This window comes from Dermacentor albipictus, chromosome 2 (genome assembly GCF_038994185.2).
Source record: "Dermacentor albipictus isolate Rhodes 1998 colony chromosome 2, USDA_Dalb.pri_finalv2, whole genome shotgun sequence".
Taxonomy (NCBI): domain Eukaryota; kingdom Metazoa; phylum Arthropoda; class Arachnida; order Ixodida; family Ixodidae; genus Dermacentor; species Dermacentor albipictus.
In genome coordinates this window covers 184,947,127-184,970,691 of record NC_091822.1, presented here as the reverse complement: position 1 = coordinate 184,970,691, position 23,565 = coordinate 184,947,127, and the positions used below count along the sequence as shown (strand labels likewise).

At 44.8% G+C, this 23,565-nt stretch overlaps 1 protein-coding gene across 8 annotated transcripts in view; it reads right to left on the bottom strand.

Moving 5' to 3' along the window:
- Nucleotides 1-213: 213 nt before the first annotated feature.
- The window catches only part of LOC135920108 (polyhomeotic-like protein 1), a 239,557-nt gene continuing 216,205 nt past the window's right edge, over nt 214-23,565 (bottom strand). For 7 of the 8 annotated variants that reach the window (XM_065454249.2, XM_065454239.2, XM_065454219.2 and 4 more), the window contains 10 exons: nt 21,314-21,624; nt 20,124-20,210; nt 16,386-16,659; nt 10,825-11,990; nt 9,472-9,696; nt 8,617-8,716; nt 7,068-7,298; nt 5,487-5,575; nt 3,207-3,623; nt 214-1,871 (listed from right to left, as the gene is read on the bottom strand). In XM_065454249.2, coding sequence (XP_065310321.1) covers nt 1,677-1,871; nt 3,207-3,623; nt 5,487-5,575; nt 7,068-7,298; nt 8,617-8,716; nt 9,472-9,696; nt 10,825-11,990; nt 16,386-16,659; nt 20,124-20,210; nt 21,314-21,624 — 3,095 coding nt within the window. In that variant the 3' untranslated portion in view covers nt 214-1,676. The remainder of the gene's footprint in view (nt 1,872-3,206; nt 3,624-5,486; nt 5,576-7,067; nt 7,299-8,616; nt 8,717-9,471; nt 9,697-10,824; nt 11,991-16,385; nt 16,660-20,123; nt 20,211-21,313; nt 21,625-23,565) is intronic. The other variant, XM_065454260.2, reaches the window with a different exon arrangement.

The window sequence follows — 23,565 nt, the reverse complement described above, 5'->3', positions numbered from 1 at the left end:
TTGAGAAATCAAACACACTTATAGCAACATAGATTGATTTGATACAAAGGCATTCAGTTTACATTCCATAGAAGCATACTTCTAGTTTCTCATCACCCAAAATTACTTTCCAAGTTTCCAAGCGAGCTTGAGTACATGTGTCAACAGGTCTCCCCAAGAAAAAGCAACCAACTTCCCTGACATGGGTAGTAGTTGTTGGAGAATGCCTATAGGTGAGGATACAGCCTTTTTATTAACATCTGGGCAAGTACTTTAAGTATAATTACACAGTGGTTCTTCCAGCATGACAAATAAATATGAAATATTTGATTTTATAAGTATGAATCTCAGCACTGCAGCTTCACATGGCAAGCTGCAGAAACAAACAAAATGTAAAAACATTCATTCTGCTTTCCTACATTAAAGATAGTTGCTTACAAAGAAAGGTTGCTTACAAAGAAAGCATACACAACCAATCAACAGATTTTCAGGCTACAGGCATCATATGCTCCAAGGCATCATGGAATACAGAGATTGCCTCACCAGTTATGAAGAAAAATATCCAGGTCGGTATCTTACACAAACTGACGTCACCACTAAATGTGTTCTCTTACACTCAAGCAGGCACGCACACTTACGCACATCGCTAAAAAACTAACCAGAGGACTTTCTTGCAATGGACACGCTAAACTTTGTACATGAGATGCTCACTGCTAGGCATGGTTAGCTTCACTCCCCCAGCTATGATGAGATTTACAGTTGGCTCTTGCCGCGAATCACGCAGTGAGCTTAATAACTAACACTTCACCACCTCTCACACAAAATCACATAAATGAATAGGATCTATCTTTCAACTCTGAACCAGGATGTACAATAATTTTTACGTGGGTCAACAATAAATTAAATATAAGCGACCATTCACCCACATTGCAGCTGTGCGCTACGGGAACTCTACAGGGCGCAGGGAATGTCATCTAAGAATTCACACACTCACAACAGTAGGGGCAGAAAGATGCTGTAAGAAATGGGAAGTGCAGCTTACGCACGTCCTTGCACACGGCAAGCAGTAGGTGAATCTGGTCAGTTTGCACAGTGTCCTGGCTCGTCAAGCTGCACGTGTTTCAGCCTCCTTTATTGTGTGATCGTAATTCACAGATATCATGTGGAGATGATAGAGCATAGCTTCATATGGATAATGTCCAGTAAGAACATGCTTCTTTTCCAAGTGAGTTACTAGAAGAAAACCTTAAAACAGCACACTCAAGCCTGCTTTAAAGGAACATGAGTGTCCGTACACGGCGTCCCAGAACACAACTCGCAGCTTGAAAAAGTTCTGTCGATGAAAAACTGTGATGCGAGGATGAACTTGCCCTCTCGCGTTTCATGCACCAAAGTCCACAAAGCACAACCAACACGGTGCAAAATCGCCACCTCAAAGTTTGATCACACCTGTTCGCAGTGTCTCACTGAGGGATCCACTCCACGTTTTCCACAAAATCACAGAATCAACCTACATACACACTACAGTGATCACACACATAGCTGACTACACTTATTGATGCTCACTCAAACCAACTGAAATGACTCTACACGGCACAGTTCGATTTTGGAGAGCTTGTCTTGAGCACAAGGAGGAAAAAAAAATATAACACAGTCCGAACACAAGCGGTGTGAGAGGCTGTCTGAATTTGCGTGCGCTACTGTTCTTCTCGCAAGGCATTGATCTTGGCACATATCTTGAGAGCTGGGCCAAGCTTGATGTTCATGGCTGTCATCAAGTGATCTTCCTTGAGCAGAAGCAACGCCTGACCGTCAATTTCCTGGGAGCGGAATTCCTCTGCGTAATCAGTGCAGCCTGGAAGCTCTTGAATGTAGTCGGCAACCTCTTGCACCTGAAAGTATTGCAAATAGGAACTCACATAAATTTAAAATAAAAGCTAATGCCACATTCCAACAGTACCGTATTGCCTAATACATGGTAGCCACCAATTGCACTTGTCATTCAATACAAGCTGTATGCTGTTTTAGCACTGCTACCACATTTTAGGCACTGTGAGTACTCTAGTAGGAAGCAAACTGGAGTTTTCAAAGTGGTTTACTCTGAACATTATCGTACAAGATACCGTGTATAATAAAATTGGTTAAATGCAGCGTGTTCTGCTTTCAGGAATCAGCAATGACAAAGTGCAGAAAGTCAAACAATTAAAAAGCCTGTGTATTACTTATGGGCGATGACATAAGCACAATCTCGTCCGAGCAGAAACAGCAAAATGAACAGGATGCAAGGAAGGGACAGGCAACTATATCTCTTTCTTACATCGCTGTACTTTTACACTGTTTCTGCTTAAAGTTGTAAACCAACGAGCTTAAATGAACACCCTTCTTTGCTTAATCTAAATTGACACAGGGAATGATCATCGACTGACTGACTGTTAGACCGACCGACTAACCCATGGGGTCAAACGAGGAATGCCGTAGTGGACTCAATTAATTTTGACTGCCTGAGGTTTTTTATTGCATACATAAATTTAAGTACATGTGTGTTCTTGCATTTCAGCCAATTAAATATGCAGGAAATTGAACCTGTGACTATACACTCGGCAGCAGAAGACCATAGCCATCATGGTGCATCATTACACAATTAACAAAGAGTTTGCAGTGATGTGATTCCAACCCTCTATGCTCTGTACTCGATTGGACAGATCACAAGGTGCTATGAGCAATAGGTTTAAAGCTAGAGGAAGGGCTAGCCTTTCATCTGTTCTACTCTACTCCCAAAATATCTGTAGAAATATTTGTCTTTTAAATGCGCAAAATGTAACCAAATTTTGTGAAGTCATTATTTAACATATTTATTAGTCTCAAAAGATAGTACTAAGATCAACAGACTTTGTAGAACATTCAGCAACTATGTCAGCATGTAAATGCCATTTGAACCTAAAGTCTCCTAACATGCTCCTTATATAAAAATTGAATTTGGCACACTTTGGAAGAATCTCTGGGATACAGCAGGTGGAAATGCCCGGCATTCAAAAGGTTAATGGGCACCCAAAGCTAGGCAGCACATAGGCACACTTCCAATCCATCCCCAATCAGAATACAGCTGCAGCAACTTGAATTTGAACTTGCCACCTTCGGCATTCACACTGTTGTTTCGATACGTCCACATATCACCAACTCACTCAACTTTCTCTCCTACAAAACATTGCCACTGCATTCGTGCTCACCGTCCAACTCCTTGGGTTTTTGCTTGGCAAGACTGGCACTGGCTCTGGTGCATCCACTTCCATCTCCACAGGTGGGGCAGGCGCAGGCGACTCAACTGAGCTCTCAGGCCTTAGCAACTGCTCGGGCACCGAGGCACTCGCAGCTGTCTCCATGGGCGTGCTGGCATCTTCTTTGGCTGGCTCAGTACTGTCCATGCTGACATCTTTGCTTCGAGCCTGCTGCTGCTGCTGCTGTTGTGGCTGTGGCTGTGCTTGCGGCTGCTGCTGTGGCTGGGAAACATCCTCTTTCTGCTGCTGCTGCTGCTGCTGCTGTGCTTGCTGTGGTTGCTGTTGTTGCTGCTGTTGCTGCTGTTGCTGCTGTTGCTGCTGCTGCTGCTGTTGCTGTGGTTGCTGCTGTTGCTGCTGTTGCTGGTGTGGCTGTGAGGCATGAAAAGAGAGAAATAAAAGGGAATAAATTGATCAAAATTTGCCAACGACACAGCTCTGTGCACAGGCCCACAAGGTCACAACACCCCCCTGAAGCCCTTTTGCATGGTGCTATTTTGTGGCAGGAAATATGTTAACAAGTTGCTTCAGGGGCAGTGTTCTCGGCTGCTCACTTTCGAAGATACAAACATTTTCACAATGTTTTACGTGACTAGCAGGATACGCATTGGCATGAGTGGGTTACAGCAGTGTCCTGGCACCGTGACAAACACATTGTCTTACCACAATGCCAAGAACGCTGTCACTCACAGTTGCCAAAGAGTGCAGCGCTAGTCGTGCCAAATCTTACAAAAGTTATCGTATCTCCTGAATGTCAACGACCAAGAATACTGTCCCAACAATTGCAAAAGGTTTTTTTTTCACATTTTTCATTTAAGGGCATGTACTGATAGAGCAACTGCCAATCTTTACATTAGCACATCTGCACTTACTTTCACTGACACATCAACACACAAATTGCACACTGCTGCTTTGTTGCCATTGGTAGTCAGACACGCTGCCGCTGTAAAATACAGTCAGCATCTGCAGCAGAATTTATTGGTGCTCTAGTTAACATGTTTATGCACTGTGCAAAAATTCAGTGCCATGAACTGTCAACTGAAACAGCAATGCATATGACAGCACATTTTGAGTCAGTATTTCTTGAAACTGGTGTGGGGAACAAGGTTTCTAGCAAAAGCTATGGTTTGAGTACAGCATGTCATTAACTTTACAACTATAACTTGCTCCCCAAGTCAATATGTTAAAAGTTAATTAGTAAAATTTGTTAATAATCACATTGGCAATTATTGTGCAAATTGTGACATCCGTTACTACTATACAGCTTGATCACTAAAGATTACCATTTTATCCCGAATCCCCTATTTTTGGTTGTCACAGACAGTCATGCCTGAAACATCGGCATGTTAAGACGAAGCTTTAGCTCAGGTGTTCCTATCTAAATACATGTAAAAGCAGAATTCATTTTTCTATGCAACCACTGCGCCGAATTTGATGAGGTTTGTTGCATTTAAATGAAAAACTTATAATCTAGTGTCTGTTGGTTTTGAATTTTTGATTTAGGCTGTCAATATTTCATTAAACATGGGCCAATATTGCAAATTTTCAGAAAACGATACTATCAGGTTTACAACCCTGTAACTCAGCAATGAAAAATTACGGTATATCACAATTCTGTTAATTGCATCTAATAATACATCTAAAGCGAACAAAATTGATATGTTACACATGAATATAAAAAATTTAGTAATACGGAAATACAGCTTCTGCAGAACCTTTGTACACAACATAACAAATTCACGTAAGATATATATAGACACATCGAATTTGTCCGCTTTGAATGATCTAATGGATTCCGTTCACAGAACTGCGATATCTGTTTTTGATGCAGAGCTATTAATTTGTAAACGTTGCGCTTCTATCTTTTTCAAACTTCTGAATTGTTGAAAATACTTGTAACAAAATTAAGGCCCTAAATTGAAATTCCACTTCCAACAGTCACTAGAATTTAACTTTCTCTCTCAAATACAACAAATTTCATGAAGATCTGTCCAGGCGTTATCTCAGAAAAATGTTTTTGTGCTTTACATGTAATTGAATAGGCCGCGTCGGAGCTGAGGCCGAGCTAAAGCTTCCTCTTAATCAGTTTCATATACTGCTGCTTCTACTACTGCTTTCTAGACTAGTCACTGTTATACTCTGTCCCAGCTAGATATACTGATTAAATGTACTTGAAACTATACCACAAAGCCATGCTGATGAAACAGGGGAAAGAAGGACATCAGTATTACTCACCCATTTTTCAGATGAGTATTCGTTGAAGTGATTTCCTTGAACTTTTCGCCAGTTCTTTCTTCCCATTTTCTTCTTCTTAGTTACTCTCCCTGCATTAAAAGAAAATGTATTATTTAAGAAGAAAATATTGTGAAGCATTCAGCCTACTGCTTAAAAATAATATGGCCACCTGATACTACATGGGAAGGCAAAACAGCATTAAACGAGATAAGGTCATCAGTTTAGCAAGGAATCCAACTGTACTTAATTTTTGACAAGGTCATCAATCAATAGGGTTGCTAGCAGTCCTGAACTTTGTGGGATTGTCTGAGTTTTGGTGAAGTCTTGACTCTGTCATGGTCAAGCCTGTTGAGACTCGGAGCTTTACCCCTGCATTTTAGAACTTGACACTCTACCTCGACTCAAGAAAGTAGATAGCAGCGCCACCCCTCGGCGGAAGTGGTCCCTGCTCTTTACAATCGTCCACAGCAATCCGTGAGAAGTGTAGCATCTTGATCAGACAAGAGGTGGCGCTGTGCTCAACATGGTGGGGTGCAAGAACGGCTTCGAGTCTAGGAACATTTGAGAATATGGGGCTCTGTCTCCCCTGGCAGGCACAGCTGTGCTGCAAGCATACTGGACAACTTGTGGCTCTGAACTACCAGGAACTCCTCAACTTCACATTGACTCGAATCAAATACCCATGAAAATAAAAGTCATAAACTCCTCTATAAATTGTGAGCAATTAAATCATCATGAAGAAGTATAAGAGAATGCAGCATTACAGGCAGGAATAGCAAACAGCTTCCCTCCAGTCCCTTCCCCCTTCCTGATTTTGTGCAAAGGAGAACTACCAGCCGCAGTCACCACAGGCTACGCTTGGACATTTTGAGGACAAGGACTACTCAACTAGAACCATGCAGAACCCAAAATATTGTATCCAGGTATGATGTCTTGTCCAGTCTACAGTTTATTCAGAAGCTGGTTGACAAGCTTTGGCTTTGACAATATGTTTATGTACAGGAATGATGGTTCGAACCACCACAGAAGGGAAATGAAACTTCAACACATTTTTCCCATTTTCTTTTCTTCAAGTTGCCTACAATTCACACAAAACATTTTTCCTGCTAGATGCCACTGTAGCAGTGACATGAATATCAAAAAAAGTTGCAGCGTCCAATAAACATTACGAGATTTCCGTGAAAAGTGATATCTACTGCCACTGCGCTTAAAACACACCACACAAGCTCACATGAGAACATGCTAGCCAGCTGTAGCACTTTCAGCATCAAAGTAAGTACATTACCGGCTACTCATGACTTTGGTTCTCACTAAACGGCCACAGCACAGGAAGTACGAGACAAGCTTAAGGGGATCATCAGTTTAGTATTCAAATGCTGATTACAGCTCAGGGCAAGGTAATGAGACTTGCACATTGAGTTTCAGTGCATTATACTGATGATAGTCTGTCCATTAAATTAACCAAAAGGTGAAGTAAATATTGCTCATATTCTTAAGTCCTAAGCCAATACCCCTTCAGTTTCAATCATGCAAAAGCAGTGCACAAAGCCCGCTGGTGCGGAGGGAGGGTGGTGGCCTCACCTGGGAGCTCGTCCTCATTTTCAGGCTCCGAGGTGAAGGCAAATATGCCGAGCCGCTCAGAGCATGCCAAGTTATAACGCTTGACACATGACGACGAGCAAAAGCGTTTGGACTTTTTGAACTTTGACTTTGTGCCTAGCTTGCCGCACATCTCACACTTGGCCAATTCCACCCGGTCCGGCCCAGCAGCCATGACCTTCGAAGGAGGAGGCTCAGCCTCTGAAGGAGGAACTGCACGGGCCAGTGGGGAGGGAGCGCCAAGGAATGAGGGAGAGGAGGAAAGAGAGAGAACATGCACCAGTTTGCGTGTGAATAAGCAAGCAAAGCAGGTGATGGGAAAGTGAGAAGAGGCGAGGTGCTAAAGGCTGTAGTAAGCAGTTTGCAAGACAAGCAAGAACTGAAGGCCATGTACCATGGAACAACCACTTTCGGGGATACTATTGCTTTCACTGAGGAGAAACTGGCTTAAGTGATGAAATTAAACATGAATGAAAAAATTTTTTGGTGGACACGGCACGCTCACCAACTCCGTGAATGGAGTTTTATTGTGCACAGACACCGGTAGACAGCTTTTTCACCAGCTGCCTTTGATGTATCACAAGCCTGTGATCAAAAATGGCTAAATAAGCAAACCTCACAGTGGAGCTAATGTTTTGACAGGAACACTTGTCTTTGTCAGGGTAAGTCCCCTTTGCCAAGTTTCCTTGTCAAAACATTGGCTCCAGACTAAGGCCTTTCTGTTTGGCCAATGTTGATCACTTCGTATCCATCTTCCTCCTAACCTTTTGTCTTGCATGGATTTGTAAGTGTTTCTTATGTGCCGGTGTTATCCTTTCAGGCTGAAAGAGCTTATGAAGCAGTTTTGGTGAGGAAGTCTTATACTCATGTAACAGTGTCGCACACTTTTTGCAAAAAATATTTCAGAGAAACATTGCCGCTGTTATGCTTCCCTATGAGGTAGTTGAACAATCTAGGAAATATTGAAAAAAAGAAAGTATATTATTGAAAGTGGTCCTTCCAGAACACCGCCCTATTCCGACAAAAAAAAAAAAATGAAAGCAGAGAGCCGCCACTACCAGGAGTCTGCGCTGTGTTAAGCTTGAAAAGAAAGCGCTGCTAGTGCAATGCAAGAGAGGTACTTGGCAGAAGAGGCTTCAAGTGGCACTAGGGACTTCCCCATCTCCTTTTAGAGCAAAGAAGTTATGATCAAGCCTTCCACAGGCCTCTTTAATTAAGGCATGTATGCGAGAGCATGCTACTACACTATATAATCAAATGAAGTATCAGGTGCACTGCTTTAGGAGCAATAAATACCGAAAGCAAAGCTCAATTTGAAATTGTGTGCAGGTTATAAGGAACCATCAGTGAAGGTTATACAGGATCAGGAAAGTGAGAGATACTTTCTAACAGATTGTGACTTCTCCCCTCCCTGCATGCTGAAAACAAATTAATCTATGGCCCATACTAGATAGTGCTAGGCAGCCCGTACCAGATAGCAGCAGCATTGCTTTGCATTATCTGAAGAGCGCAGAAAGTCAAATAGGCATACCTTGAGCAATGTGCTGAATTTCATCATTCCCTGCTTTTCCATTCGTCTCCACAGAGGGCTTAGGCGATTCAGTTTCAGCAACAAGGGATGAGCGGCTGACCTGTGTGTAGGAAATGCCACACAAATATGTAGAAATTTCCCGCACCATACAACAACAAAATTGGCTAATGAACACTCACTGAATTCTTTGAAAGCGCAAACACTGCAATGTAAAGCAGCAGCCACGAATTTAATTCCATTGCGCCCCCGAAATGGTGCCATTCAGTATCAAAAAGCGGGTATAGCCCTATTGAACACATTTCAACTATGACAGCAGTGTCATTGTCACATGATGCTGACTCGACATGCTCACACGTGGCTGCACAGCTCCAAGAATAATCCAAAAATATGAAGCTTAAGAGTCTAGTTGAACTGTTTTAACAGCTAAAGTTAAAACACTTTGTACCATATGGTCTTGCAAGCATCATTAACAAAAAGACGTAATGTAAAACAATACACAAATTGAGCACATTCCTTGCTTTTATTAAGCAGATGTATTACTACAAACCATTACCACAACAAAGGCTCCTGCGGTAATGCTGTGAAGGGAATCACATCTGTCAACATCACTGGAAATTGGAAAATGCTAGAAACAGTTCATCTGCCAAAGACACTACGCGAAGAATAATTTCTCCAGCCTTATCAAGGTCCTTAATTAAAATGAAGGTTCTAAAATCTGAAGTTATACAGCAGCCAAATGAACAGTAGCAGTGGCGCAGCTACTAACCATTTGCGAATATGCACATCTCACAATCATTACATTTACCTGCATACAAGAATTTTAAAAAAAAGAAGAACACGTGGATGAGTTCTCACCGGAAATGGCTCAGGTCCCTCTTGAATGATGTACCCTTCTATGACATGTGTTAAGACATTAGGCTTGACCACCGGTTTTTGGGAGATTTGGCGAACAGGCTCTGATGCCGTTAACATGGTCATCTGAGGCGTCACCGCACCGCCATTGGTCATGGCTTCAGGCTTCTGGCCAGACTCGCCGCCTTGCTTGTCATACGGCATGGCTGCTTCTGGGGGAGCCGAAACCTGCAACCCAATGGAATGTATAACTGCAACTCAGGTCTACTACCGCAACAGATGGCAATTACTGTACTTACTCAATTCTAATGCACACCCGATTCTTACGGACAGAAGTGAAACGTGCAAGGCCCTCTACTGTAGCACACACCTCGATTTTCGTGCCTCAAGAAGTTATAAATGCTATACTACTCTGGAATGTTCACTCCCCAGTTCTTTATGGTAAAAGTGGGTCCAATAGTTGGTTCTCAGTTAGACAAAGAAAATTGCATACAATCTACAGTGGACCAGATATCATTCATCATCATTGTCAAAGCATCCAATCTTTAGTGACATCTAGGGCATTTAAGATACAGCATTTCTTAAACGCCCTGCAGACCATAACAGCCTCAGAAACTTATGGAGTTGGCACCAAGTTACCGCAGCTCTCCCACAGCTGCTGTTACATCTGAACTGGAACAAGGAAATTTCTTATATTGATGAGAATAGCTTGTCACCACCATGGCAGTGGTTTCACACTAGAATCAATGCACATGTAATTTTTCGTTCTTTTCAATTTTTTTGAAAAAGATACGTGTCAGAATGAAGTAAATGCAGTATCGTCAGCAGCAACCTATTTCAAGTCTGCTGCAGGACAACGGCCCATTCCAGAAATGTTAGATTACTATTGTCCTGTCCTGCACCAATTCAAACCACTCAATGTTAGCAAACTCCCTGTTCTCATGGCTCTATCCAATATCCTGCAATCCAATATCCTGTAACATCCAATAACCTTCAACTACACTTCCCTTCCCTTGGCACTCACCTTTACTTTGTTAGACTAACGGTTCTCTCTTCTGCTCATCATGCGACCTGCCCAATCCTCCCATTCTCACCTAGAGATCTTCAACATGCATTTATTCACTAATTCCCCACTGCCATCTTTGAATCTCCTAATGTTAGGGATATGCTTTTGCATTTCATCACTTGCTATGCGGCTTTCCCAAACCAGGTACTTCACCCTGGCTGATCAATCAATGCTAACCTACATGCTACTGAGACTTACCACATAACTATTTTGCTTGAATAATCCTACCTTTAGCTGTTTGGCCACTAGTAAAGTGAAGCCCAGTGCACCAGAAGTGAGAAACAACTTACCTCAACTTTATCTTCGGCTGACCCCTTGACAGTTGTTGGTGGTGGTGCTGCCACTGGAGGAGACGGCACACCAACAGTTGCCTTCTGCTGAGGTGCAACGGCGACATGGCTGCTAACACTGAGACCTCCGGACACAGCATTGCCAGTCAAGTGGTGGTTGGTCATGTGAGGTCCCGGCATGTGAGCAGCAGCAATGTGACCTCCCACCGGCGCATGGACCATGGTCGAATGTGAGGTACTTGACGTGTGTGTCACCGATGTAGGCGTCACGGACACGTGGGTGGAAGTCATATGACCGGCAGCTGTGTGGCACGGACCAGAATGGCTGGTGATTCCGTGTGCTGTCGAGCTAGGAAGACTGACGTGGATGGAAGGAGAATGGTTGGGTGTCACTGTAACATTGCTTGTTGGGTGGCTTGGCGACGCTGCATGATTGGTGGGTGTTGCTGCACGGCCCAGAGTCGAGTGACCTGTGATTGAGTGGTTGGGCGTGCTGTGACTGGCATTAGGGTGGCTTTGCGTGGAGTGAGAGGGAGCTGCGCTCGGGACAGGAGTATTGGCAGTGGTGGCATGGCCAGGTGTTCCGTGGTTCGCCATGTTTGTGTTCTGAGCCTGTGACTGCTGCTGGTGACTCTGGGACAGGTTGGGCTGCATGTTGGCTGGCTTTGGCTCAATGTTCACCATGCCTGATGTCTTCACTGTGCTTTGAGTGGATGTGCTCTTCATCTCGGGAAGAATACGTGGCTGAATAGGAGTGTGCTGGTGATGGTGGTGGTGATGGTGATGGAGCTGCTGCTGTTGTTGCTGCTGGGTTGGATGTTGTGCAAGTTGCACCTGCTGCTGCTGCACTTGTTGCACCTGCACTTGCACTTGTTGTGCCTGTTGCTGTTGCTGCTGCGCCTGCTGCTGCGCTTGCTGCTGGGCCTGCTGCTGGGCCTGCTGCTGTGCTTGCTGCTGTGCCTGCTGTGCTTGCTGCTGCGCTTGCTGCTGTGCTTGCTGCTGCGCTTGCTGCTGCGCCTGCTGCTGTGCCTGCTGCTGTGCCTGCTGCTGTGCCTGCTGCTGCGCCTGCTGCTGTTGGGCTTGCTGCTGTTGGGCTTGCTGCTGCTGTGCTTGCTGTTGCTGTGCTTGCTGCTGCTGGGCAACTGTTGTCTGATTGGCTGCATCGGCTGCAAACACGAGAAACTGTGTTTGTTGCCAGTTCCAAGGCCAATATGTATTGTAATCAGCTCCTAGGTGAAATCATAGAGAAGAACGCTTAAATAAGCTGAGCGATGAGTTCTGATGCACATAGCCAACACCCTATTTCACACTAATGTGACACTGGTGTGGAAGCTACGACTGTAATTGGAATCAGCCAACTGAATCAGCTTCACTTAGTGCTACCTCACACCACCCACCCCCTCCTCCAAATTACCAAATTAAACTCTGACAAATGTGACAAACCTACACATTAAAAGGTACTGCTATTTAAGGGCTGTTAACAAGAAAATTAGACAATTACCAGTCCTTCAACTTTGCCAAGATTACTTCAGTAGTACATAGTACTGTTTATTTATCACCAATTTATCCAAATCAAACTTTCATTGCAGTTTGGCTTTAAATGACACCAAAGAGGCTTGGGCTATGGATAGTCAACAAGTAAGAGTTTAAATGAGCAGGCACATGACCAGATACCCTCACTTTTATTTTTGACTCCCTCTATCATTCACAAGCTCTCATAGATGTGCACGAGAGCATCAGGGCCTGCCATAACAATTAGGTACCTCACCCTTTAGGTTTCTCGTTGCCCCGAATCATGCTGTAAATTTACGCTTTTAGCCATGACAGTTCTGTGCCCAAACGCTCATGGAAGGTTTCTAATGGCTAAGGACAGACCAATTCTACAATAGGTATCATGGCCACAGCAACATGAACAAGAAGTCGGCCTAGGATGATAATGTCACCATGAAAGAGGAAGTGCAGGAGATCAATTTTTCCGCTGGTCAAGGTCTCCTTAAAGGGAAGCTGAAGCGGTTTTCAATTTCCAGGAATTGCTGGCGTTGGGAAGACCAGGCCTATTCATTTACGGTTCTGAAATTTTTTTTCTTTGTTTTGTTAATATAAAGGGCAGAAATAGCTTTCTAAATCGCCCCCACGGACACACCCCCGTCGCTTCCCGGAGCGCTGGGCGAGGTGGTTGCCAGAGGAGAGAACCGGCGAGAGTGACGTCACTCGCGGGGACCGGCTGCCGGACCGGCGTGCCGGCATGTGCTGGCATGTTTCTTCCCGTCCTGCGCTTTACTAAACGACGCTACGAGAGATATGCCGCCGCTGACGTTTGTTTTCTTTCGCGATTTGCGTGAACTGTGCTTCCTTTCTGTGCTGCATGAGTGCCTACAGCCAAAAGCACCTAACCTGCCCTCGTTCTGTGCACATTCGGCTGTGCGAACACAGGCGGCCGAGACCATGTGGCGTTTCACACGTTCCCGAAGGACAAGAAACTTGCAGCGCAGTGGATCCGTGCGGTGAGGAGAGAGAATTTCGTGCCGACGAAATCAACTGTACTGTGCTCGGAGCACTTCCGCGACAGTGGTTATCATCGGAGCTTGACAACGATGCGGGCAATCGGTATTCCAATTAAATCGGCGCGACTGAAGCCCGGCGTTGTTTCGTCTATATTCTCCCACAAGACAAACACCTTGCCACCTCCAAGAGCGGCCTTCGCCAAGAGGAGAAAGGGTGAGGTAAGGGTTTTAATGTGCACACGGGCAATGTTTTAAACATATGATCACCTGAGTGTCGAACAATCGGCCTTACAGCAGCCTTTGACGAAGCGAGGTGGAGGCACAGCCGGGAATATGCACATGCATGCAAACAGCTTGCCGTTTTCATCCTGTTTTTACCCTCCGCTGTGTCATGGAACACTGTACTACGGCTGCTTGTTCGGTGCTGTTTTGATACGGTGAAATAACTGACCGGGGGTCAGTTATTTCATTTCAATTTGCTATTCGTCCTACCACGCGGTGCCCGCAGGTTTAGCTGTTCAGCATTCGTGTTCAAATCGCACGACATGAGGCGTTACAGTAATATTTTCATGCTCACGTTACAGTAGTTGAACTCAGCGTCTAAAAACTCAATTCCGTAGATTACGCACTCACAGCTTGCTACCAGCAGCGAAATGCCGCAAAAATGAGCGTCGGCACAGCCACGCCCGTGGCAAGGCGAACGGGCTAAATAATGAAGTAACGTTGTGAGGTATTGAACTTGTTAGCGTTCGACATCGTCTAGCCCAAAACAGGCATCGCTGCTGCACAAAAAATGTTTTCTTGCCTTTGCACCTAGAGAACTAGCTATGAATCAGGCATGACAAAATTATTATTTGAAAGTAATTATATTACATTACTCATTACTTTCTTATTACGCTCATCGATTTGAATTACATTAACGATTACCGCTTTCAAAAATGGTATTACTTTACGCTTGCTTCCAAAAAGTTTTCATGCATACAAGAAGCAAAAAGCAAAGTTTAAAGGGAAGCCAACCTTTCTTCAAGGTAACATACACTTGCCAACATTTCATGCCCTCCCCCCCATGTTCCTCCACAACACCTCACGACGCTACCAACGTTCTGGCACCGTACACAACTTACTGGTGCATATTTAACGCAATTAATAAATTACTTTATCCATGAAATTACAGACACCAAATAACTGACATTACTAGATCACTAGACAACTAATCCATCACATAAATTACTGATAAAGTATTTCAATTACAGCAAGTAATCCAACTGTTGTCATGTTTGCTGATATGCATGATATGCTGAAATTCATGACATCCATGCCTTGCACTCTTTCAGGTTCTAGCAGAGCACCTTGAGAACCGAGCCCCAGATGAACCTGTTCCACTACCATCACCAATCGAAAAGTTTGAAGCAGCCAGTGTGACACAGACAGATAATGTTGAAGAGCTTGAAGTAGCCAAACGCGGCACTTATGTTTGCGATTGTGTATCAGCACGCTAAAAACCACGGAACTTTAGACAAGCAGCGACAAGGTGCTTGACATCGCGTAATTGCACCCGTGTTTACAATCTAATGAGATGTTAGCGCTTCGGCATTCTTCCAGCAGCAAGTTCCCAGTCACACTTTAGCGCGTTTTTTCTCCCGTCGTTGGAACATGCAGCTACATCAAAAGAAAGACGTACCAGCTAAGATTTCCAGCGCGCGAGAATGTGCACACATCGCTCTTGCTGTTGGCACACTCAACATCGTCGTTGCCCCCCGTTGCTTCCATCGTTTTCTGTATCGGCTGTTGGTTCGAACATGTACGGCGAAAATACAAGCTGCCCGAGACAGCGAGAACGTTCCATAATGCTTACAACTCAGCTGTGAAGCCAGAGCGTGCTACGCTCTGAAACGGCGGCGCCGACCAGCAACTGCCGCGAATGACGTCACAGCGGCACTGACCAATTACGGGCAACAGCGGCGTTCGCGCAATGCCCTGAGGCGCTGGTGCGCATTTTCTTGAAAAAACAGCCGCTTGCGTTTGTTTCCGCCCTTTTTGAACCAGATATTCGTGTTCAGGGGACTCAAAACTGTAGAATGCCGCAGAGAACTCATTTTTTTCGAAAAGTGTTTCAGCTTCCCTTTAAGGGCTACAACAGATTATTTTGCTGTCACTAGCTTGAAGAAGTTATCCTGCAAGAATTAAAGCTCGATATTGTTGTTGACTGCATGCAGATCTAGCCTCGCTAGAGCTGCTGGCAAATGCTCCCAGAGTGCTGCCTTTCAGCAGAGCTTACTTTCACTACGTCCCACAGAAAATTTTGGTAATGCACTGAAGTGGTACAGTGCCGTCTAAGGATCATATTGTTGCAAGAATTTTTCAAATTGGTTCATTATTAAACGAGATAGGAAAATTTGAAATGTTGCATTGCCCTGCTGACAGGAGGCAAGCTTCACTGCCAATGTGGATACTCTCCCCCTTTGCCTTGACTAAACTCCACAAGTGAAATTCATTCCATGCCTTCTCTGATACCACTGCCAAGGTACCACATCATGAGCCCATCTTCTTTCTTCTTTCTTTTCTGTTGCACGGTGCACTTCAAGCGGTGGTATTCCATGTTTAACATTAGACAATTCACCAAGGTCATGTACCATCATTGGTGACGTTGCAGGTAGTGAGTTTTAAGTAGAGGCACTTTGCATGTGACTGACTCCCAGGCTGGAAGCCAGGCTGCCTTGAGAAAAAGGGCACTCAGGCTTCTGTTTGACATTTTATCTGTTTTGGCACTACGCAGCCATTAGACAATTTGCAGACATGATTGCCGCTGCATGATATATGCGCTGCGCTTGTCTGTGAGCACCACTCAAACCTTGCGAGGGGTGCTTCAACGAATGTAAAATCTATAGGCTTGTCATTCACAAGCATAGTGCGAGACAGGTGAACAACGCAGAACAGGATGCAATTCCACAGTATGTAAGCCATCAAGCCTGTAATACCACTTCACCCGGCTCACTGCCCTAACACAAATGCTCTAAAGCGTGTGCCAAGCTTGGACATTCACAAGAGCCCGCGTACCTTTTTGTTGCTGCTGATGCTGGTGTATCTGTTGGTGGATCTGCTGCTGAAACTGAGCAGTATGCTGGTGAGGGTGAGTGTGCGGGTGCTGAAGGTTCTGCTGATGTTGATGATGATGGTGCTGCTGCTGCTGCTGTGCAGTCGTCTGCTGTTGCGGAGATGGCACAGCAAACGTCTGTGTCTGTGTGTTGGCCGTCTGAGTGTGGATCATGTTCTGCTGCTGCCCAGGACCTGGGGAAGTGCGGTTTGTCTGCGCCCTGATCCTCGGCTTGGCCTGTTAGGGGAGCAAAAAAGAAAAGGAGTTAACTGAACTTACTACAAGCTAAAACATTCACAACATTTGCAGCAATATTAAGAAGCCAATAATAAACATCAGTGTGGGGATGTGCAACACACCTTGGGCTAGCAAGTTGGTTAAACAAGGAACAGAGAATTAAGCAAGGAACACTGAATAACCAAAATCTGAATGACACATCTACCTATCAGTAATTTCAGAAAAAGATTTCTTGCAACGCAAACTCCTAACTTTGCACTTACATTGGCTTGTGGAAGGAAAATGAAATGAAACTTTCCACTTCAACCTGTGGTGCTAACATATCTGACAAGCTGCACTGATTATAACTGCCATAGTTACGATGGCACAGTGGTACCAACTGCGAGACCAGCCTGCGTGCTAAATGTCATAGACTGGTTGATTCATTAATTAATTTGTTGGGTTCAAAATTACAAAGCAACAGTGGGACTATATGAGAAACCATAGCGGAGGGCTCTCGATTATTTCTGACCTTCTGGGCTTCTTCGACACACTTAAATCCAAGTACACAGACACTTTAATGTGTTAGCATTAAGAGGATTAAAGTGGAAAATCTCTCTCTCGCTCTGTGTGTGTGTGTGTGTTCGTGCACGCGCGTGCGTGCATGTGTGTTTGTGTGCGTGTGGTGCAACTAACGATGGTCTGCTCTGGACCCCCATCAATTGCACTTCGCCCATTGAAGAGACAGGAAGCGTGTCAAGTTCCTGAACACTATGCAGTGTGGTGAACGCGGTTTAAATAATGGATCTGGGACCTCAAAGAGGCGTGAGGTAATGCCCCAATGCATTTATCTTGCATTTACAGCTAAATTTCCACTGCTTTTTGCATTTTGCCGCCATTTAAGTGCGGCTGCCACAGCCAGGACTCGAGAGAGAAAAGGATGCATAGAAAGGCACGGAGGTTAACCAGAGGCAGTTCCAGTTGGCTACCCTGGCCAGGACTCAAACATACGACTTGTACTTAGCAGCAGAATGCCATAGCCATTCGGCAACTGTGGTTGGTGGACAGTCAAGTGCTTCATAGCAGGAACATTCCAAGTGCACTTATGTTTTGCAGCTGGTTCTTTATGAAGACAGTGTCACTTTGTGAACAGTTGCCATATTTAAACAATTCTAACAAGCACCTGAATCTTAATGTGCACCCAATTTTCATGGGCTTAATGTAAGAAAATGGAAGTGTAGCTGAATGTAAACATGCCCCTGCATGTAATATTTCCCCAATCTATATTTTTTTTTAAATATGTGTATAGTATGCTCCCTACGTTCGCAATAAAACTGAACATGAGCAGAATTTACTTTCACAGAAGGGAAACTTCTTTAAAGTGAGCTTCCATAATGAAAGCAGTTATCTTATGTTGTTGTAGCGCAAGCCAAACAACAAGGACAACAGAAAGGCACATCTGAAACACACAGTGCTATTCAGAAAGTTTCATTTCTTATTCAATGGGCTTTATAGTGTTGTGTGTATCAAATGTGCCTTTCTGTTGTCCTTACTGTTCAACTTACTCCACAACAAAATAACATATGCCGTATCAACAAGCCCTTATAGCTATCCTCATCGAAAGCGGTGAATTGCCATCACCATTTGCACTTCACTGGCCAGATACCAAGCACACAAGGCAGTATTTTAAAGCAATAACTTTTAGAGATACTACCATATTTACATGATTGTAAGTCGACCTCTTTTTTAAAATTTGAAAATCTGAAGTGGGGGAGTCGACTTACAATCGAAACCAAACCCTGGCATCGAAAAAAAAGCAAGGCCAACGGGACATCAGGGGAGCTACAATGTAGTTCCAATTCTATGTTTGCTCTGCAGCCCCAACCGTAGCTTTCTGCTATCCCGCATGTTTGTTCGCTTTTTGGAAGGGTTTTTCAACATTTTTGAGAGTTTTACAGCACACACAGCACTCATGTGGGGTTCACGATAGTTCATGGAAGTGCCGCTGTTCCATTTGCGGCGGCACCCCCAGAACGGCAGCGCTTGCGGGGAGTATCTATTGTTCATGGAAGAGCAGACACCACTCGCGGCTTGCGTGTTTCTCTTTCCTTGCAACTCTTTAGTTTTATGCGTTCGATTTGACTGTCGGCCACTTGCTACTTCGATGCTTCCTCAGTCGTCACGAGTGCTCCGAGTCCACTAAACATTCGGCACTCGTTCACAGTGGCATTGACGAGGGCTGCCATCCTTTACACTGAAGAAATAAATAACTGCGCAGTGGGCCGCAAGTTTGATGTTTCTTAATGGGTGGTGTGAGAGCGGCGACGGCAGCGAAGCCAATTTTCACCTGTGACAGCAAGCAAAGAGTTTTCCGCGGGCTTAAGTCGGGACACTTTCCGGAGCTGAAGGCCAAGCTTGTGGTGTACGTCACCAAAATGCGTGATCAATCCCTGCCAGTAACGTGCGACATGGTCATGAGACAAGGCTGGATCTTCGCCTTTTAAGGACCTGCTCCGCCGTGAGTACAAGTGGCTGGCGGCAGAAGACCGCGAACTTACACCAACTGGACATGTCAAAAGAGCCTCCCTGATGGCTCTGTGTGGTTGGGTGCTTTCGGCATGGACTTGTGTATGTATGCAAATGCAGAATTTCGCTGGACGGTGACGTGCTTTAGGACGGTAGCAGCAATGATGATGGCAGCATTACTGAGCAGTAGTAGTCGAGTGACCATGCCAGCTACTAATAAATTTTCGTTATGGAATGCGCCTGCAGGTATGTTCTTCCTTTTCTTTTTCCTGTCACAAGCGATATGGGGGGGTCAACTTACATTCGAGTCGGCTTACAATAATGTAAATATTGTACTATCACTCGAACAATATTTTACGTCACTCTGTATCAAACTTAGTCTGCGCAGATAGAGAGCATCCCATAGCTCCAGAAATGCTGGTGGCCATATGTGCCAATGCATCCGGTGCCAAGCCGTGCGACATCTTGCACAAGCTATAGCACTGAAAGTGATCATAGCTGAGCACAAAATGAACCGATAGCAACCTCTGGGAAAACATGCTCTGCCACCATCTCGTGATGGAAATAATGGTACGCCTGATGGCTCTGACGGTGTGCTGTTGCCAACATTGAGAACGCAGATGAGGTTTTGCATCTGATGGTAACACGCGGGCAATTTTCAAACCAGCTTTTACTGAAATAAAGGTGTGGCTTATATTCATGAAAATATGGTAATGTGTATATTACTGTAATTTTTCGTGATGGTACAAGGGGATATATAATGGCTGCCAAATGAAAGAGGCCACATGATGAAGTAGGTCATTTCAATAGCCACACCCTGCATAACATGGACTGACTAGAAATGACCGACTGACAAAGGCTACAAATGACTGATGATGATTAGAAAGCTGGCACAGTATCTCACCATGGTTTTTCTAACGTTTATGCGTATGCTGTAATGACAATCCATGTATACACACCTGTGTTCGTGCCGGGAGGACATGAGAGTTGACGGTGACAGAAGTTGAGGTGGCAGTCTGAGTAGCAACTGAGCTGGCTGGACGAACCTGAGTATATGGAAGGAAAAACAATGAATTGCAATGACCCATTGCAAGAAGGCACCATCAAGAAGAAGACAGACTGTTGTTCTTTACTTCATCAGTTCACTGTGTTCTGTTCTTCAAAGATTCTGCATGCTTCCTAATCTAGCAATGACAAGTAAGCAATTCTGCACTTCTAAATGAAGATAAGATCTTCACAGTCAATAACACAAGTACCGAGTTAGCATGCCTTTTTAGTGGCAACCTACCTTAATTGGGGTAAATAGAAAGCAAGTTTTTAACTATGCATTGTGGCCCACACTAGTTTCCAGAAAGTGCAAACCAGATATTTGCATGATTAGTATAAATATCTTCGGGACTAATACAGAAGGTCACAAATCTGCTCATTTTGCGAAACTCGCCCCAATCACAACTGGCATTAAAATTATGGCCAGCCAAATTTTGGAGACATACTGAGTGACTGATTGGGATAGTGTTCCAAAGCAACACATGCACAAAGAAGGATAACATAATGGATGGTTCAACTTTTCTGACCCCCTGGAGTTTTCTTTATTGTGCATCCATTGCTCTATACAAGGGTATTTTTGCATTCTTCCCCCCTCATTGTGTGGCTCCCATGGTTGAGAATCAAAATCAAATTATGGGGTTAAATGACCAAAAGCAACACACAGGCTATTAAAGATTCCATAGTGGAGATCTCTGGATCAATTTTGACAAGTGTAAATTTTGATGCGGATTCCAGTACAATCAGAGTGCAGCTACTACGGTGAAGGATTAAATTCATAACATTGCGTTCAGCGGCAAAGCACCAATGACTCTATGAAATAAAATTAATTCTGAGTTTATCATGTATAATGTATAGGCTAAAAATGTTCTGCACATGTGCTGTTTGTTGCTGCCCTTCCATGTACAGAATGCATGAGATAGGGGACCTAGTCGGGTGTGGTGAATGCCTTTTAGTTTCTTGGAAACAGGAAACTGAGAATACTGAACAAACAAACAAACAAACAAACAGCCACCGAGGGAGGTTTTTATAACAGACTTTCGCAACTGGTAATGACTAAACATCTCTATGCATGGTTGCTATTGCAGGAAAACGGCATCCATACCTGCTTGGGCTTGGATGGCTGCTGCTGGATCGGTTGCGGCTGCTGCGTGGGAGGGGCGGCAGCCAGTGCCACAGTGGGCTGCTGGGGGGCCTGGGGTTGGGCCTGGGGCTGTGCCTGAGCTACGGTGGGTTGAGCAGTAGCCACAGGCAGGGCATGAAGGGCCTGCTGGGGTCCAGGCTGCAGGAAGACGTCCGACTGCTGGCTCCGGATGTAGATGGGGTTCTGGGTGAGCAGGGTTGGGCTCTGCAGCTGCCCTGGCTGAGCCCACGTAATGCCATGCGGGAACGTGGCGTTGAGAGCTTGCAGCGAGCCTACACACCAGAGATCACACATACAAGGTGATCCAACCCGATTTACAGGAAAGCTTCTGGTGCAAGTAGAAGCAGTAGAATAATGTGTGTTGATGAAAATTCTGTCCCCTCAACATGAGAGTGAAACTTAATTTCAATAGAACTGCTGGAGTCAGAAACTTTAGCAGCAAATGCCTTTTTTAATAGAAGAATGTTGCTTGGATATAGAGTCGAAACCACTTATAGCAACATTCAAGTGCCACGAAAATTCCGTTGCTGTAACCAATAATTGTTATAACTGGATCGCATGAAAAAAAGAAAAGTAGTCATAATGAGGATGGCATGGCTGTTCTGAGAAAACTATAATGGCGGGGAGGCCAGTTCTCCTACCCACCACCTTCTCATTGTGTTGACTCGCTTAATTGTTTAACTCTGCTTTCTGCGCACTGTGATTGCACATTGTTAACAAGCTGCGGCTGGCGGCGTTCAAGAATGGCACTGCTATAACAGCTGCAAACAGGGATTATGGGCAGCAAGTGGCATACGCGCTCCACCGAGTCATTGCTTTGGTGGCCCAAAGAGGCACCCTTTAAAATATGCGAGAAAGTTGCCACGGCAGGATCTCAGCGTGAGAAATCCAGAAGAAACGCTGGGACGAGATCGCCACAAGCATCTCGCCACGTGCTTCCCACTGGCTTGCACGAGAAAACCGCATGCCCCTCAGCCTTGCTTGCTTTACACGAAGCTTGCCGACATCCTTCTCCAAGGCATCCATGTGCTCCATGTAGTGAAGCGGAAGGTCCCCTCGCGAAAAAGAGCCCGTGAGGGACTGAATCAGGTACAGGACCTCCCGTGGGGACAGTGTTGAGGCAGACTGCCCTACCATGTCAGTGCTGCCATCGTGGCCGTCACTGTTCCTATCTGATGCGTGCATGTCCACGACGATCACCTCATCGATTAGGAGAAATTTCCAAATCTGTAGCAGTGCGCATTCTTTTCACAGGCAACGTCGTCCACTGCCAATGATCAGTGGGCGGATCAGCCATGTTCCGTTTCGGCGTCGAGTCAAACGAGGCTGAGAAACTACGTGGCCAGGAACGACTTCAATGCAACAAACAAAGACAAGCACGTGCAACTTAATTCATTAGCATAACTGCGCAGAATGAGGGCCCAGCACGCAATCTGGGAGCAGCACCAGCAGCATTGCCAGCCCAGTTGGGGCAGTCCATTTGTGTGTCGGAGGGTGGCACGGCACAGAGCTATGGGCACAGCCCATTTGTGTTCGAAGGGGTGGAAGGGCAATGGCAGAGATACGCGTACATCTCTCATGGAGAGAAGTGAGCGGTGGCAGTCAGGGTGGGACATTGTAGTAAGCGGGTTATTTCTCCATAGAAAACATACGAAGTTGACAGTGCAAAAGGTTTTCATTGTTATAACGAATATATTGTTAAAAACGGTATCGCTATAAGTGGGTTTGACTGTAACAAGGAATGCGCAGAGCACCCCAGCCTCATCATCCCAATGAACTCTACTTCAATGGAATTCGGTTTTTGATTATGCAAAATCGGACAAGTCTGGAGACGAGCTTTTTTTTAATTATTATTATTATTCATCTGAAGAGTTTTTTCTCATGGTCCGGGTTCCCCTTGACTGCCTGGTTAAGACTACATGATGTGCAGTAGAACAAGAACAACTAGTACAACATGAAGACATAGAAAGACGGCAGTGTGGATTACACAGCTAAGACGGGTAGCTGAAGCTTTAGTTCAAAATAAGAGGGAAAATTTGATTGGGTAGGTCATGCACAAGTACAAGGTTAGCAGTGGTCAAATAGAAAAGAGAATTGGTTACTAGAAAAGGGAAACTCCGTTGAGGACAACATAGAAGTGATAATGCTAAGAAATTTGCAGGCACTGAGTGGAGTCAACCAGCATACTGTAAGGATGACTGGAGATAACTGGG